This window comes from Aotus nancymaae, unplaced genomic scaffold (assembly GCF_030222135.1).
Source record: "Aotus nancymaae isolate 86718 unplaced genomic scaffold, 86718_ANA_hifiasm-v0.15.2.pri h1tg000069l, whole genome shotgun sequence".
Taxonomy (NCBI): domain Eukaryota; kingdom Metazoa; phylum Chordata; class Mammalia; order Primates; family Aotidae; genus Aotus; species Aotus nancymaae.
Genome location: NW_026988484.1, coordinates 2,015,039 through 2,033,331, shown reverse-complemented (window position 1 = coordinate 2,033,331; position 18,293 = coordinate 2,015,039). Strand labels below are relative to the sequence as shown.

Sequence of the window (18,293 nt, the reverse complement as noted above, 5' to 3'; positions counted from 1 at the left end):
CCTGTAATCCCAGCACTTTGGGAGGCCGAGTGGATGGATCACTTGAGGTCAGGAGTTCGAGACCAGCCTGGCCAACATGGTGAAACTCCATTTCTACTAAAAATACAAAAATTAGTTGGGCGAGATGGCACATGCCTGTAATCCCACCACTTTGGGAGGCTGAGGCGGGTAGATTACAAGGTCAGGAGTTTGAGACCAGCTTGACCAACATGATGAAACCCCGTATCTACTAAAAATACAAAAATTAGGTGTGGTGGCATGCACCTGTAATCTAAGCTGCTCAGGAGGCTGAGGCAGAAGAATTGTTTGAACCCGGGAGGCAGAGGTTGCAGTGAGCCGAGATTGCACCACTGCACTCCAGTCTGGCGACAGAGTGAGACTCCCGTCTCAAAAAAAAGAAAAGGTCCTGTTAGCCGCTTACATTTTGCTCACTTTCTCACTTAGTAAAAATGTATTCCACAGCCATGTTAAAAATTTCCTGCTGAGATATCATATCATCTCTTTTAAAAGAATTGTGGATTTGTTTAATGAGAAATTGCATTTAGAAACCACAGTCTGTACCTGAGGAATGTGCATTGCTAATGTGATGATATGATCTGGACACTTGAGGAGAACAGTGTAGAAATTATGTGAATTCTAAAACAATATATCTTCACTGAATAGTGATTATACTACATATATTTAGGTTACAGGACTTTTTTTTTTAAGATGGAGTCTTACTTTTTCGTCCAGGCTGTAGTGCAGTGGCATGATTTCGGCTCATGCAGTTCCACCTCCTGGGTTCACGTGATTCTCCTTTCTCGGCTTCCTGAGTAGCTGGGATTTACAGCGCTCACTACCATGCCCAGCTAATTATTTTTAGTAGAGATGGGGTTTCACCATGTTGGTCAGGCTGGTCTCAAACTTCTGACCTCAGGTCATCCACCTACCTCGGGCTCCCAAAGTGCTGGGATTACAAGCGTGAGCCACCATGCCCAGCCTTTTTTTTTTTTTTTTGAGACAGAGTCTCGCTCTTTCACCAGGCTGGAGTGCAGTGGCACAATCTTGGCTCACTGCTACCTCCACCTTCCAGATTTAAGTGATTCCCCTGCCTCAGCCTCCTGAGTAGCTGGGACTACAGGCATGCTCCACCACGCCCTGATCATTTTTTGTATTTTAGTGGAGACGGGGTTTCACCATATTGGCCAGGAGGGTCTCCATCTCCTGACCTCATGACCACCTGCCTCAGCCTCCCAAAGTGCTAAGATTACCTGGCCGCCTTTTAATTCTTTGACCTTATATTTACATTTTTTTTTTTTCGAGATGCAATTTCACTCTTATTGCCCAGGCTGAAGTGCAATGGCGCAGTGTCAGCTGACTGCAACCTCTGCCTCCTGGGTTCAAGTGATTCTCCTGCCTCAGCCTCCTGAGTAGCTGAAGTAGACATGCCCACCACCACACCCGGCTCGTTTTTGTATTTTTAGTAGAAATAGGGTTTCACCATGTTGGCCAGGTTGGTCTCAAACTCCTTACCTCAGGTGATGTACCTGCCTTGGCCTCCTGAAGTGCTAGGTTCATGCCTCATAGAGACGTGAGCCACCGTGCCTACCCTTTCCATTCATTTTTTAAAAATAGAAATGGCATCTCATTGTGTTTCCCAGGTTGCTCTCAAACTCCTGGGCTCCAGTAATCCTACCACCTCAGCCTCCGCACTCTGTTGCCAGGCTGAAGTGCAGCGGCACAATGTCGGCTCACTGCAACCTCTGCCTCCCGGGTTCAAGTGATTCTCCTGCCTCAGCTCCCGAGTAGCTGAGACTACAGGCACGTGCCAGCACGCCTGGCTAATTTTTGTATTTTTAGTAGAGACGGGGTTTCACCATGTTGACCAGGATGGTCTCGATCTCTTGACCTTGTGATCCTCCGTCCTCAGCTTCCCAAAGTGCTGGGATTAGAGGCGTGAGCCACCATGCCCGGCCAGTTTTTCTTTATTAAAGACATATGTTTAATTTCTTTTTTCTTTTAGTCTCATGAGATCTGATTTTTTAAAATTTCCTTTTTCTTTTAAAAACCTGTTGTTAAGTGAGAAAACCAACATGCAGATGTGCATCCAAAGTATGACTATTTTTTTCATGTCGGACAAAAAACGTGATTAGAAACGTATTGGAGCACGTAACACAGAGTAACAAATGTGTAGACAGAATCCTATAAGGATAATACTATACTGCAAGCCTCAACTCTATTAATGTAAGCTTTCAATTTGTTTATTTTTAATTTAACTTAATTTTATTTGTTTATTTTTTTGACCCAGAATCTGGCTCTGTCACCCAGGCTGGAGTGCAGTGGTGCAATCTCAGCTCACAGCAACCTCCACCTCCCAGGTTCAAGCAGTTCTCCTGCCTCAACCTCCCAGGTAGCTGGGACTACAGGCATGTGCCACCACGCCCGGCTAATGTTTTTTGTATTTTTAGTAGAGATGGGGTTTCACCATGTTAGCCAGGTTGGTCTCGGTCTCCTGACCTCATGACCTCATGATCTGCCCATCTCGGCCTTTTTTTTTTTTTCCTTTATTTTTCCACCTTGGCCTCTCAAAGTGCTGGGATTACAGGTGTGAGCCACCGCACCTAGCCTTCAATTTATTAATTTATCTGTGTTTTAGAGCGGTGGTCTTGCTGTGTCGCCCAGGATGGCCTCCAGTTTCTGAGCTCATTGGATACTGTGATCTCAGCCTCTAGTAGATGGTAGAGGAGGTGCATTTTTTCCCTCCAAACTAGTATTACTCAGTGCTTCAAAGAATGAGGAAGAATTGGCTGGTGCGGTGGCTCATGCCTGTAATCCCAGCACTTTGGGAGGCCAAGGCGGGTAAATCACCTGGGGTCAGGAGTTCGAGGCCAGCCTGGCAAACATGGTAAAACCACATCTCTACTAAAAATGCAAAAATTCGCTGGGCGTGGTGGCAGATGCCTCTAATCCCATCTACTCTGGAGGCCGAAGCAGGAGAATCTCTTTTTTTTTTTTTTTTTTTTTTTGAGACGCAGTCTCACTGTCGCCCAGGCTGGAGTGCATTGGTGCAATCTCTGCTCACTGCAACTTCCACCTCTCAGGTTCAAGCGATTCTACTGCCTCAGCCTCCCGAGTAGCTGGGATTACAGGCATGTGCCACCATGCCTGGATAAGTTTTGTGATTTTAGTAGAGACCGGGTTTCATCATTTGGCCAGGCTGGTCCTGAACTGCTGACCTCAGGCAATCCACACTCCTTTGCCTCCCAAAGTGCTGGGATTACTGGCATGAGCCACCATGCCCAGCAGGACAATTGCTTGAACCGGGAGGCAGAGGTTGTAGTGAGCCGAGATTGTGCCACTGTACTCCAGCCTGGGCAAGAGAGCGAGACTCCATCTCATAAAAAAGAAAATCTCATTTTGAAGCCATAATCATCAGAGTGACCATTCCAGTATTGTGCTGAGCATAATCCCATCTCTTAGACATCAGTGCTAACATTTCTCTGAGAGCCTAAGTTTTTTCACCATCTACTGATGTCTCCATAGACCCACTTGTGTCAAAACTGTTGAATAATTACCTAGTCAGTGGATTTTGTTTTGTTTTTTGAGACGGAGTCTCGCTGTCACCCAGGCTGGAGTGCAGTGGTGCTGTCTTTGCGCAGCTCACTGCAACCTCCGCCTCCCGCGTTCAAGCAATTCTCCTGCTTCAACCTCCTGAGTAGCTGGGACTAAAGATGTGCGCCACCATGCCCGGCTAATTTTTGTATTTTTAGTAGAGACGAGATGTCACTGTGTTGGCCAGGCTGGTCTCAAACTCCTTACCTCGTGATCTGTCCTCCTTGGCCTCCCAAAGTGCAAGGATTACAGGCGTGAGCCACCCAGCAAGGCCTAGCTAGTCAGTGTTAATAGCCTTTTGTAACTTGCATTTTACAACTGTTTCTCTCATGTAATATTAATTCCTCATGCAGAGCACTCCCTGCTCTCTTAAGATAAATTAGTGTTCAAAAGATAAAAAAGATAAATCAATGTTCAACATGTAGAAAACCTGTCTCTACTAAAAATACAAAAAATTAGCCTTGCATGGTGGCACATGCCTGTTATTCCAGCTACTTGGGAGATTGAGGCAGGAGAATAGTTTGAACATGGGAGGTTGCGGTGAGTCGAGATCGCGCCATTGCACTCCAGCCTGGGAAACGAGTGAAATTCTGTCTCCAAAAAAAAAAAAAAGTAAATGAATGCTGATAACTTCCCATCAATGACATGAACTTACGGATCTAACAAATGCCCAGTGTGACCAGATGGAGAACACCACTTTTGAGGACTGCGTCCATTACCACTACTAAGCTACCATTTCTTTTATTGTTATTTATAAGACTGAAGTCAAATTCCTAAAAGGAGTTTAATATAAGTTAGAATATCAAGTAAAGGATACTGTTATATTGGGGTTCAGGGGAGCCCCCTCAGTTCCCATGAGAGGATGTTTCTTCAGGTTCTTGGTCTGTCACTCCCCAAGAATGGGTGAGGAGACCATGGCACACTGCGCAGTAAATGCCGGACTCAAGAAGTGTTGTAGAAAGTGATTTATTTAAGTAGAGAAAGAGAAAGGAGAAGGAGTGACCAACAGCTAACTGTCACACTGAGTGAAAAGGATTCCCAGAGGGGTGAAACCAGAGAAGGAAAGCTCCTCTTACACTGAGAGAGAATCCAGAAAGATGGAATCCAGGAGAGGAAAGCAGCTTCCACGAGAGCGCGTTCGTGGAAGGGGACCCAAACATGGGGTCCAAAGGGGTGTGGAAGAAGGGGACTTTTAACCTGCGAGGAACCCCCACCTTCTCTTAAGAGACGGGCCAATGAAAGTTTCTCAGAACTTCCGCTGGAGTGATTGACTTATTTCTTCCCACTACTGTGAAATTTAAACATAAACCGTTAAATCTCCTGGATGGAGAGAGATAGGAGAGGGGCAAGGTGCTGGGAAGTTCTTGCCCTTAAAACTCCGCCCCCTTGTGGACCCGGAAAGAGAACACATTCCCTCAGTACTAAGTGCGTTAAAGTGTTGCTCAATTAATTTAATGCTACAGGTGATTTGTGAACACCCCAAATTTGAGACAGGTCTCAGTTAACTTAGAAAGTTTATTTTGCCAAGGTTGAGGACGCATGCCCGTGACACAGCCTGAGGAAGTCCCAACGACCTGTTCCTAAGGTGGTTGGGGTACAGCTTGTTGGGTTTTGTTTTTGGTTTGAGACAGTCTCACTCTGTCACCCAGGCTAGAGTGTAGTGGCGCAATCTCAACTCACTGCAACCTCCGCCTCCCGGGTTCAAGCGATTCTCCTTCCTCAGCCTCCTGAGTAGCTGGGATTACAGGTGTATGCTGTCACGCCATTGCTCTCATAAAGAGACCACCAGGCAGGCTTTGTGTGAGCAACAAGGCTGTTTATTCACCCTGCTACAGGCTGTATGAGTCTTAAAAGAGTCAGCAGAGGACTGTGGGATGGTTTTACAGGTTGGGGCAAGTGGTTAGTTAAAGGTGGTAATCTATTTTAGGAAGGGGAAGGGCGTCACAGGATGCATGGTCACAGGGTTAGGGTTCGGAAATCTATCTTGTGGAGGGGAAGGGCATCATGGGATGCATGATTACAAAGGTAGGGGTCATATAATACAAATAGGCATTATCATAAGGGTGGGGTTATCCGTTGCAAGCAGAGGGGAGGGTGAGGTAAATTACATAGTTACAGGGGTGGGGGTCTTGAGAAACCCAATGTCCAAGGGGGAAATTCCGCAAGGCTGAGCAGGAACAATGGTTGCAGGTTGCAGGTTACAGCGGGAGAGCAATTAGTTGAAGCAGGAACAAGTTGCTTCTTTCTGTGGCCACCTGGTTACTTGTGGTTACTTCAGACTTTCTAGCTCCTGGGGACCACCCAGAGGTGTACGTGCAGGTCATCAAGGCTATAATGGCCAGGCTTGGACTTTAGGCCTGATACGTGCAAACACGCCCAGCTAATTTTTTTGTATTTTTAGTAGAGATAGGGGTTTCACCATGTTGGTCAGGCTGGTCTCGAACTCCTGACCTCCTGATCTGCCTGCCTTAGGCCCCTAAAGTGTTGGGATTACAGGCGTGAGCTACTGTGCCCGACTACAGCTTGGTTTTATACATTTTAGGGAGACATGAGACATCAGTGAATATATGTAAGAAGTACATTGGTGGGCTGGGCACGGTGGCTCATGCCTGTAATCCCAGCTCTGGAAGGCTGAGGCGGGTGGATCACCTGAAGTCAGGAGTTCGAGACCAGCCAGACCAACAACGCTATCTTTAATTAAAAAATACAAATATTAGCCAGGCATGGTGGCGCATGCCTGCAATCCCAGCTCTTTGGGAGGGTGAGGCGGGTGGATCACCTCAAGTCAGGAGTTCGAGACCAGCCGGACCAACATGGTAAAACCCCATCTTTAATTTAAAAAATACAAATATTAGCCAGGCAAGGTGGCGCATGCCTGTAATCCCAGCTACTTGGGAGGCTGCGGCTGGAGAATTGCTGCAACCCAGGAGGCGGAGGATCACATCATTGCACTTCAGCCTGGGCAACAAGAGGGAAACTACCTCTCAAAAAAAAAGGAGTACATTGGTTCCATCTAGGAAGGCCTGGAGACAACTTGAAGCAGGGAATTCCAGATCACAGGTAGGTGAGAGACAAATAGTTGCATTTTTTTTAGTTTCTGATAAGCCTTTCCAAAGGAGGCAATCAGAATATGCATCTATCTCAGTGGGGAGAAGGATGACTTTGAATTGAATGGGAGGATTCTGGAGAAAGTTTTGACCTATGTGTGTGTGTGATGGAGTAGATGTTGTTTGCTGAGAGGTGATGGCGAGGAACACCTGGGAAGGAATACTGAGCCATCCCCAGACAGGAAACTGCTAGAATAAGCAAACAGTATGTACCGGTCATGCACTAGTTAAACCAGCTCCCCAAACACAGGATATTTGAACTTGTCCCCATTGCTGACTTGTAAAGAGTGTTTCTTAGCTTATTTCTATCTCAGCAGTTAACAGGCACTATTTGCCTGTTTAGTCCATCTTTAGTCTATGAAGAAACACTGAGCATCTGCTTATTAAAAATAATCACTTGTGGCCGGGCGCGGTGGCTCAAGCCTGTAATCCCAGCACTTTGGGAGGCCGAGGCGGGTGGATCACGAGGTCAAGAGATCGAGACCATCCTGGTCAACATGGTGAAACCCCGTCTCTACTAATACAGAAAATTAGCTGGGCATGGTGGCGCGTGCCTGTAATCCCAGCTACTCAGGAGGCTGAGGCAGGAGAATTGCCTGAACCCAGGAGACGGAGGTTGCGGTGAGCCGAGATCGCGCCATTGCACTCCAGCCTGGGTAACAAGAGCGAAACTCCGTCTCAAAAAAAAAAAAAAAAAAAATAATAATAATAATAATAATCACTTGTTCACAAAGAATAAATACGTGGGTTAGAATCTCCTCTGGGCTGTCAGATGGGAAATTCAGGCAGATCCCTGACATCCCACTTTGATTTCACTTTTTTAAAAAAAAATTATTATTATTATTTTTGAGACGGAGTTTCACTCTTGTTATCCAGGCTGGAGTGCAATGGCGCGATTTCGGCTCACCGCAACCTTCGCCTCCTGGGTTCAGGCAATTCTCCTGCCTCAGCCTCCTAAGTAGCTGGAATTACAGGCACGCGCCACCGTGCCCAGCTAATTTTTTGTATTTTTAGTAGAGACGGGGTTTCACCATGTTGACCAGGATGGTCTCGATCTCTTGACTTCGTGATCCGCCCACTTCCGCCTCTCAAAGTGCTGGGATTACAAGCGTGAGCCACTGCGCCGGGCCAACGACTCGCTTTTTAAAGACAGCCCCTGACCTGACGGCGTGCTTTTCCCGCAGACTCGCCTCTGTGTGGCTCCCTAATTACCACCGTGGAACCCGGGGAACTACGCTACCCTGAGAGCTCTGGTTGACCCTCAGCGCGGCGGAGCCAATAAGGGCTCGGAAGGAAGGCACTTCCGTGTGTGCGAGTAACGAAAGGCCGTCACTTCCGGCGTCCCCTAGTGGCGGCCATGTTGGTCGGTGATCAGCGCCTGTTTTCCCAGAGAGGGTTCCCTGAGCGCTGAGTGGGACCGCGGTGACAGAACTCAGAAGGCGGAGGGGAATCGTCCCCGCGGCACACAGGCGGCTCTGCAGCTCCGTGACGGCGCCCGCCGCTCCCGGGCTGTGCCTTCCCCGGGGTGTCCGATGGCAGCGGCCGCGCCGAGGCTTCCAGCTCAGGTAATTGTGGCGCCATTCTGTGCCCTGAGGTCACCTCATCGTGACCGAGGTCCTAACGCAGCGAGGGGGCAGCTCTTGCTCAGGGGTCTGTAGCCGGTACCCCGCGTAGGGACGGTGACGCGTTCGCGGGAGAGGTCCCCGTGTAACCGTGCAGTGCGTTCGTCTTGCCGTCTGCGTAGACGGCCGATTTATGAAGACGCGGGAATTGCAGTGGAGACACTGATTCACGCAGAGCCGGCTCTGCGGGAGACCAGAGTTTTATTATTCTTTAAATCAGTCTCCCCTAGCATTCCGGGATTAGAGTTCTCAAAATTAATTTGGCGGACAGTGGCTTGGGAGGTGGGGCGTGCTGATTGGTCAGGTTGGAGGTGGATTCACAGAGGGTTGAAGTGAGTTTTTCTTACTGTTTTCTATTCTGGGTGGAATGGCAGAACTGACTGACCCAGATTACCGGTCTGGGCGGTATCAGCTGATCCGCCCACTGCAAGATCTGCAAAATACCTCCAGCACTCATGTTAAGTTTTACAGTAGCGATGTAAATCCTGAAGATAACTTCAGGAGCAACTTGGGGCGGTTCAGACTGTTGGAGCCAGAAGCTGCATGACCCCTAAACCGTAATTTCTAATCTTGTAGCTAGTTTGTTAGTCCTGCAAAAGCAGGCTGGTCCCCAGGCAAGAAGGAGGTCTTTTGAGGAAAAGGCTATTATTATCAATTTTGTTTCAGAGTCAAACCATGAACTGAATTCCTTCCCAAAGTATATTCAGCCTATGCTCAGGAATGAACAAGGACAGCTTAAATGTTAGAAGCAAGATGGAGTCTGATTTCTTTCACTGTCATCATTTCCTCAGTTATTTATAACTTTGCTAAAGCGGTTTCACTTGCATCTGAAACCCGTTGGATGCGGTGGGGAGAGAGAGACAGGCACAGGGAGGGTCTCAGGCAATGGCTTGGAGATGGACAGAACCGGGAGTATGGAACCTGGGGTCCACAGGCGCCTGTTGAGAACAAAGTGTGAGGCGGAGCTCCTCCTGGAAGAGCAAGCAGGCTGAGGGCTGTGCATTCATTGTGAGGATAATAGAAGCCATGGAGAGTTTTGAACAAAGGAGGGACATGATCCAAATCCAGGCTTTTAAGGTTTCCCAAAGGGCATGAGGACTTTGGAGTCTTGGGAGGTTGAATGCTTTTTGTAGATGACATATGTGGTAGAGATGACATTTTGCACTGAGACAAGCAGGTCAGACAACCAGCCTGAGGGTCACCTGGCTCCAGGGACAAGAAAGGGTTCCGGGAGGCCTGAGCTTATCAAATCCTGTAACATTTTTTTTTTTTTTTTTTGAGACGGAGTTTCGCTCTTGTTACCCAGACTGGAGTGCAATGGCGCGATCTCGGCTCACCGCAACCTCCGCCTCCTGGGTTCAGGCAATTCTCCTGCCTCAGCCTCCTGAGTAGCTGGGATTACAGGCACGCGCCACCATGCCCAGCTTATTTTTTGTATTAGTAGAGACGGGGTTTCACCATGTTGACCAGGATGGTCTCGATCTCTTGACCTTGTGATCCACCCGCCTCGGCCTCCCAAAGTGCTGGGATTATAGGCGTGAGCCACCGCGCCCAGCCGGTGAGTTTCCTTCTTGTCGCCCAGGCTGGAGTGCAATGATGCAATCTTGGCTCACTGCAACCTCTGCCTCCTGGGTTTAAGCGCTTCTGCTGTCTCAGCCTTCCCAGTAGCTGGGATACAGGTGCCACCACACATAGCTAATTTTTGTATTTTTAGTAGAGATGGAGTTTCACCATGTTGGTTTGGCAGGTTTTGAACTCCTGACCCCAGGTGATCCATCTGCCTTGGCCACTTCAAGTGCTGGGATTGCAGGCGTGAGCCACTGTGCCCAGGTAAGACAGTAGGTTTTCTAATTTGAATAATAAGGATATGAAAGAGAAATCGGCATAAGCCAGGGTTTTTGATCTTAGCAACTGTAGCCACCGATGCTGTGTCAGCTGAGATGAAGTTGATATTGACATAATACTGTGGATATCAGACAGTTGTTTTGGCCATAGGAAGAGTCAGAGACCGGTAAGTGGCTGCATCAAATGGATAACTAGGCTTACAGGACAGGGTATCTGGGAATTTATTTCTACTGGAGACATCCAGTATGTGAATGCTAATGGGTAAATACGGTAAGTTAGCTGTGGATCATGTTTAGGAGGGCATGCTTCTGATTATGGTGGTAAATCTTTTTTTTTTTTTTGAGACAGAGTTTTGCTCTTGTTGCCCAGGCTGGGGTGCAGTGATCTTGACTCACTGCAACCTTCACCTCCCAGGCTCAAGCGATTCTCCTGCCTCAGCCTCCTGAGTAGCTGGGATTACAGGCATGAACCACCACGCCCAGCTGCTTTTGTATTTTTAGTAGGGATAGGGTTTCTCTGTGTTGGTCAAGCTGGTCTCGAACTCCTGACCTCAGGTGATCCACTCACCTCAGCCTCCCAAAGCGCTGGAATTACAGACATAAGCCATCACACCCAGCTTATGGTGGTAGATCATTTCAGGGGCCAGAAAGGTGTGATTACATGCTGAAGAGTGGGTCTCTTGCACCCCTGAGTAATGTTACTGGGCTTCCTAAACACCTAAGAGGGTGTACGTGACCATCATCGCAGGAGCTATCAGACACTAGAGGTTGGCAGGGGACATAGACATCCAAGAAGAGGACAGACAAGAGATGGATGCATGCAGAAGCACAGAGTAATTCAGGGAAGATGATACTTAGGGCTGAATTGGTGCCAAAGTTGTAATTTTTTTTTTTTTTTTAATTAAGACGGGGGTTTTACCATGTTGGTCAGGCTGGTCTTGAACTCCTGACCTCAGGAGATCTGCCCACCTTGGCCTCCAGAGTGCTTGGATTACAGGCATGAGCCACCACGCCCGGCCAGTTGTAACTGTTTACCACTGTTTGGACTCAAAATCGTTTTGGGAGTGCCTGGAGAGTTTCATTAAGCCTAGTGCGTATAGGCAGGGAAAAATATGCTCCTGTGTGATAGTAGGTTTGGTTTTGTTCACAAATGCAGGGGCATTGCTTTAAATGGCATTGGGTGGACAGAGGAGGGCTGCTGCAGCTGAGGTGTCAGCTGGTGCAGCACGGAAGTGGAATAGGGTCATGGCTATCTGAAGCCACTCATGGTTGTGTGCGGCTATGGAGTCATTCAGGTGGACACTCACAGGATGATTCGGGACTACCATGCTATGGAAACCATGGGAATTCTGAGTCATGCAGGTGGACACTCACAGGATGATTCGGGACTACCATGCTATGGAAACCATGGAAATTCTGTATTAATATTGAATTCTATTTGTATTTGTCAAGCATACTCTGGATGCTTATTCACATTTTGGTGTAAGACCAGAACTGAAGGCCCAATGTGATGTGTTACTTTGACAGCTTGTGGTAGTGGGAAAACCTTAAACCGTGTGAGTACAAATCTCATTCCCACTCTTCTCTCTCAGATGATTTATCCTAGCCTAGCAACACTTTTGATCAAGGTGATGAGGCCGGGTTCCATGTTGTTATACTTTGTAGTGGGATTAAATTCCATCCTTACCACCAGAGTTATGGAAACAAACCATTTGCATACTCCCAAGAGAATCATGGACCATTATACCCTCTTCATCTTACAAAATAATTTTATTTGTAGCGGCTGGGTGTCATGACCCATGCTTATAATCTCAGCATTTTGTGAGGCCAAGGCAGGTGGATCACTTGAGGTGAGGAGTTCAAGAGCAGCCCGGCCAACATGGTGAAACCTCGTCTCTACTAAAAAAAATACAAAAATTAGTGCAGTTGTAGTCCTGGCGGCTACTTGGGAGGCTGAGGCACAAGAACCACTTGAACCTGGGAGGCAGAGGCTGCAGTCAGCCAAGGTCATGCCACTGCACTCCAGCCTGGGTGACAGAGCTAAACTATGTTTCATAAAAACAAAAACAAAAAACAAACTTTTATTTGTGAGGATTCCAGAGAGTGGCTGATGGTGGGGGAAGCTCAGCTGGGAGTGGCCATGGGCATGTGTCTGTGCAGTATAAAGAATGATGTATATTTAGAGAATGAATTTGTCTGATGGATCCAGGCAGCTTCCCTGGGCTTTACATGAGCTTGGATATCACTATTCAGAAGGCAGTGGACCTTTTTATGTCAAGACCACAGCCTCGATACCTGTTTGTCCACCTACTTCTTTTTTTTTTTTTTTTTGAGACAGAGTCTCACTCTGTCGCCAGGCTGGAGTACACTAGCATGATCATAGCTCACTGCAGTCTCCACCTCCCAGGTTCAAGCGATTCTCCTGCCTCAGCCTCCTGAGTAACTGGGACTGCAGGCATGCACCACCATACCCAGCTAATTTTTTTGGTATTTTTAGTAGAGATGGGGTTTCACCAGGTTGGCCAGGATGGTCTGGATCTCGACCTTGTGATCAGCCCGCCTCGGCCTCCCGAAGTGCTGGGATAACAGGCGTGAGCCACTGACCCCAGCCTTGACTACCTGCTTCATATTGCTGGCGGCTATACCAATTGACCATTGCGCCCATGAAGAGAAGGAGGCACCAGTAGACATGGTTTCAACATTGTGTTGTGGACCCTGGGAGGAAGATGGGCAGGGGTGGGTGTGTGGGCGAGGTAGATTGTTGTACCTCAGTATAGGGGCTGTTTGTGGTTTCATTTGTCACTGTCACAGCAGGGCACTGTGACCTTTGAAGACGTGGCTGTGAACTTTTCCAAGGAGGAATGGTGTCTCCTTAGTGAGGCTCAGAGATGCTTGTACCGTGATGTGATGCTAGAGAACCTGGCACTTATATCTTCCCTGGGTAAGTTGCCCACACTCACCCCTGTGACCTGAGCTAGTATTTCCATTCGCTGTTTTTCATTGACAAGACTGTCTTTCTCACTTAAGGGGCCTGGGCACGGGTTCCTTCCACACTTCTCTGTGTAAGTTATGTGGCTGGTAGGACTCAGGTGTGTGTATTGCCTTTTCCTTTCCTGAGCAGCTCCAACATGTGCTTTGCTGTAGTCTCCCAGAGAAAGAGTCAGAGTCTGGAGTCTTACAGGCACCTTAATGTATCCACTTTGCTTGCTCTCTGGCTTTTAGGTGACTGTCCAAATCTGTGGCTCTTGTGTGCCTAGCTTCTATTAATACTTCCTTCCTGTAGGTGATAATTCTTCATGCCTCCCTGTGCCAACAGTTGCCTTCATTGACATTGTCACTACCTCCATAGGCCATAGACCTGCTTAGGAATTCTCTTGTAATACTTAGTTTTACTGTCCTGGTGGCTGTCAGGTGCTTAGTTGTCCTGAGCTAGTGTTTCCTGTTATCTCTGCTGCCTTTCCCTTTGTACGTACATCATCCACTCCCATGTATTTGGTCATCTTGGGGGTGGGATGGAGAGTCCTCGGTGTTTCGCAAGATGTATTTCAATTCAGGCTCATCACGATAGGCTCAAAGGGAGCCTGTCCCTCAAAAGTGCCATGCCAAGGAAGGGCATGACTTCGGGAGTCTATTGAAATCCTACCAGAAACCATTTATGTTTGCTGAGTATTTTCGTGGCAATATGAGTAGGCCCACACTATTTATCTTTTTGTCCCCATTGTTGAGAGTGTCACACTTGTTAGTTCTGCACCTTTTTACTTCTGCTGTGATAATCACCCAGGACTAATACTCACATCTCTGGACTCCACCTCACACCCATTGTTCTTGTGCTTTTATCTGCAGTTGTCTCTGATACTGGTGTATTATTATTGTTATTATTATTATTATTATTTTTGAAATGGAGTCTCGCTCTGTAGCCCAGGCTGGAGTGCAGTGGCGTGATCTCGGCTCACTACAACCTCCACCTTCTTGGTCTTGGTTCAAGCAGTTCTTCTACCAGCCTCCCAAGTAGCTGGGATTACAGGCAGGAGCCACCATCCCCAGCTAATTTTTGTATTTTTTTTTAGAACAGATGGGGTTTCCCCATGTTGGCCAGTCTGGTCTTGAACTCCTGACCTCGTGATCTGCCTGCCTCGGCCTCCCAAAGTGCTGGGATTACAGGCGTGAGCCGCCGTGCCCGGCCTGGTGTATTGATTGTTATTAGAAAGCATATGCTTATTGTTAAACCATCCATGACCTCCCCCTGCTGTGTGGACTCATGTTTTCTTGGACTTAGACATATACTGCTATATAGCACTCACGTGTCATCAGGAGATAAGGTCCTGTACACAACTTCTTTTTAGAGGAAAGAGCTCTAGACCCTGCCACTACTCCCTGTGTTGTGTGTATGCTTGTGCTCTTTACCTCATGAGGCCTCCTGTATTCTCTGATCTTTATAGCCCAGAAATGCTAAGCAGCAGACCCATCTTTTTTTTTTTTTTTTGATTTTTGAAATGGAGTCTTGCTCTGTTGCCCAGGCTGGAGTACAGTGTCCTGATCTCCACTCACTGCAAACTCCTTCTCCTGGGTTCAAGCGATATTCCTGCCTCAGCCTCCCGAATAGCTTTGATTCTTGGCGCCCACCACCATGCCCAGCTAATTTTTGTATTTTTAGTAGAGATAGGGTTTCGCCATGTTGGCCAGTCTGGTTTTGAACTCGAGATCCACCCACCTAGGCCTCCCAAAGTGCTAGGATTACAGGTGTGAGTCACCATGTTCGGCTTTTTTTTTTTTTTCTTTTTTTTGGGGGACAGATTTTCACTCTTGTGCCCAGGCTGGAGTGCAATGGTGTGATCTTGGCTCACTGCAACCTCCACTTCCTGGGTTCAAGTGATTCTCCTGCCTTAGCCTTCAAAGTAGCTGGGATTGCAAGTTCCTGCCACCATGCCCTGCCAATTTTTGTATTTTTAGTAAAGACGGGGAGTTACCATGTTGTTGGTCAGGCTGGTCTCAAACTTCTGACCTCAGGTGATCCACCCGCCTCAGTCTCCCAAAGTGCTGGGATGACAGGCATGAGCCACTGTGCCCAGCAAGCAGCCTAATCTTTAACCTGAAGCCAATGTTCTATTTCTGCAAATATTTCTATAGAGTAATTCCTCAATTTGTGACATATATTTGTGGGTGGTGCCTTCCCATCAGAGGTACTTTAAAGTTGACCAGCGTTTCCTTGCTTTCAGGTTGTTGGTGTGGATTAAAAGATGAGGCAGCACCGTCTAAGCAGAGCCTTACTGTGCAAACAGAGTCTCAGGACAGGACTCCTAGGGCTGTTTCTCCTAAGAAGGCTCACTCCTGTGACATGGGTGGCCTCATCTTGGGGGACGTTTTTCACTGTGCTGACCACCAGGAAACTCATCGCAAGCAGAAACTGAACAGGAGTAGGGCATGTGGAAAAAACTTGCATGACGCTGCAAACCTTCATCAGCAGCAGAAGCAGCATATTGGAGAGAAATTCTACAGGAGGAGTGTCAGAGAAGCACCGTTTGTAAAGAAATCTAGGTTCATGATGTCACAGGAGTCATTTGTCTTCTGTGACTTTGGGAAGGATGTTCTGCCCAGTTCAGGATCGTGCCAGGAAGAAGCCACTTACCCTGTAAAGAAGACAAACAGTGAAACTAAGCATGGCTCACCCTTTCAGGAGGGAAAAGGTAACTACAGGTGTGGAGAATGCGCAGAAGTCTTCAGCACCAAGCAATCACTTATTCCACACCAGAAACTTTTCACTAGAGATGGATGTTATGTGTACAGCAGTTGTGGGAAATCCTTTAGCAAATATGACAGCTTCAGTAATCATCAAAGAGTTCACACAGGAAAAGGACCTTATGAGTGTGGAGAATGTGGGAAATCTTTTAGTCAAAAGGGCCACCTCACTCAACATCAGCGATTTCACACTGGAGACACAGCTTATCACTGTGGGGAGTGTGGGAAATCTTTTAGTCGGAAGCGCAACCTTAGTCTACATCAGCATGTTCACGCTGGAAAAAGGCCTTATGAGTGTGAAGAATGTGGGAAATCTTTTAGTCAGAAGCGCAACCTTAGTCTACATCAGCGTCTTCACACTGGAAAAAGGCCTTATGAGTGTGAAGAATGTGGGAAATCTTTTGCTCAAAAGGGCAACCTCATTCAACATCAGCGAGGTCACACAGGAGAAAGGCCTTATGAGTGCAGGGAATGTGGGAAATCATTTAGGTACAGATCCCACCTCACTGAACACCAGAGACTTCACACTGGGGAAAGACCTTACAGTTGCAGGGAATGTGGGAAATTATTTAACAAGAAGTGTCATCTTCTTGTTCACGAGAGAGTTCACACAGGAGAAAGGCCATATGAGTGTGACATATGTGGGAAATTATTTGGCAATAAGAACTGCGTAACTTTACATCGGAGAGTTCACACTGGAGAAAGGCCATATGAATGCAGTGAATGTGGGAAATCATTTCCTTACAGCTCTGCGCTTCTTGTTCATAAAAGAGTTCACACTGGAGAAAAGCCTTATAAGTGCAGTGAATGTGGAAAATCCTTTACTGAATGTTCCAGTCTCACTAAACACAGGAGAGTTCACACTGGAGAAAGGCCTTATGAATGCACCAAATGTGGAAAGACATTTTCTCGAAGCTCTGCCCTCCTTCAACATCAGAGAGTTCACACAGGAGAAACGCCTCATGAGTGAGTGAATATGGGAAATTGTTTGCTGAAACCTCCAGTCTCATTAAACACAGGAGAGGTCATACTGGCCAAAGGCCTTAAGAGTGCTGTCGATGCGGAAAACATCAGAATGTCAGCTCTCCTTGGTCTTAAGAGACTTCACGTTGAGGCAGTCTTGTTCTGTCACCAAGGCTAGAGTGCAGTGGTGCGATTTCGGCTCATTGCAACCTCTGCCTCCTGGGTTCAAGCGATTCTCCTGCACCAGCCTCCTGAGTAGCTGGGATTACGGGTACATACCACCATGCCTGGCTAATTTTTGTATTTTTAGTGGAGACGGCATTTTACCATGTTGGCCAGGCTGATATCTAACTCCTGACCTCAAGTGATCCACCTGCCTTGGCCTCCCAAAGTGCTGAGATTACAGGCATGAGCCTCTGCACCTAGCCTTAATTTTTCTTTTTCTTTTTCTTTTTTTTTTTGAGACGGAGTTTCGCTCTTGTTACTCAGGCTGGAGTGCAATGGCGCGATCTCGGCTCACCGCAACCTCCGCCTCCTGAGTTCAGGCAATTCTCCTGTCTCAGCCCCCTGAGTAGCTGGGATTACAGGCACGCACCACCGTGCCCAGCTAATTTTTTTTATTTTTAGTAGAGACGGGGTTTCACCATGTTGACCGGGATGGTCTCGATCTCTTGACCTCGTGATCCACCCACCTCGACCTCCCAAAGTGCTGGGATTACAGGCTTGAGCCACCGTGCCCGGCCACTTTTTCTTATATTGCTTAGAATATGACATGCTCAACCAGGCATGGCAGCTCTTGCTTGTAATTCTGATACTTTGGGAGGACAAGGTGGATCACTCGAGGCCAGAAGTTAGAGACCAGCCTGGGCAGCATAGCCAGACCTCTTCTCTACAAAAAAGAAAAAAGAATAACATGCTATAAAAACTTATCTGTGTATCATTTATCTGTTGCAATATATTTCAGTTGCTTCTTGTTTTTGTCTGTTGTAAATAAATCTACATTTGAACGTGGTTGTTCGTATAGGTATGTTTCACTGTGTTAACATGGTGGTGTGCAGTGCCTGAGTCACATGATAGGTCAATGTACAAGTTTTTTTTTTTTTTTTTTGAGATGGAGTTTCGCTCTTGTTACCCAGGCTGGAGTGTAATGGTGCGATCTCGGCTCACCGCAACCTCTGCCTCCTGGGTTCAGGCAATTCTCCTGCCTCAGCCTCCTGAGTAGCTGGGACTACAGGCACGCGCCACCATGCCCAGCTAATTTTTTGTATTTTTAGTAGAGACGGGGTTTCACCATGTTGACCAGGATGGTCTCGATCTCTTGACCTTGTGATCCACCCGCCTCGGCCTCCCAAAGTGCTGGGATTACAGGTGTGAGCCACCGCACCCGGCCCCGAGTGTACAAGTTTTTTATCTGGATACAGAGTCTCGAT

At 47.4% G+C, this 18,293-nt stretch overlaps 1 protein-coding gene across 1 annotated transcript; it reads left to right on the top strand.

Annotated features, from left to right (window-relative positions):
- The first annotated feature begins 9,820 nt into the window (after window positions 1-9,820).
- Window positions 9,821-17,874, top strand: LOC105731435 (zinc finger protein 417). Its single transcript, XM_012473176.2, has 2 exons — window positions 9,821-13,105; window positions 15,381-17,874. Exons 1-2 carry the CDS (start codon window positions 13,072-13,074, stop codon window positions 16,868-16,870), a joined length of 1,524 nt encoding a protein of 507 aa, XP_012328599.2. The 5' UTR covers window positions 9,821-13,071; the 3' UTR covers window positions 16,871-17,874.
- Window positions 17,875-18,293: the final 419 nt, after the last annotated feature.

Bases quoted from the DNA above. Each gene is read 5' to 3' on its own strand.
- LOC105731435 (XM_012473176.2), top strand. From the start codon at position 13,072: ATGCTAGAGAACCTGGCACTTATATCTTCCCTGG. The intron at 13,106-15,380 runs GTAAGTTGCCCA...CCTTGCTTTCAG, and splicing joins GGCACTTATATCTTCCCTGG to GTTGTTGGTGTGGATTAAAA.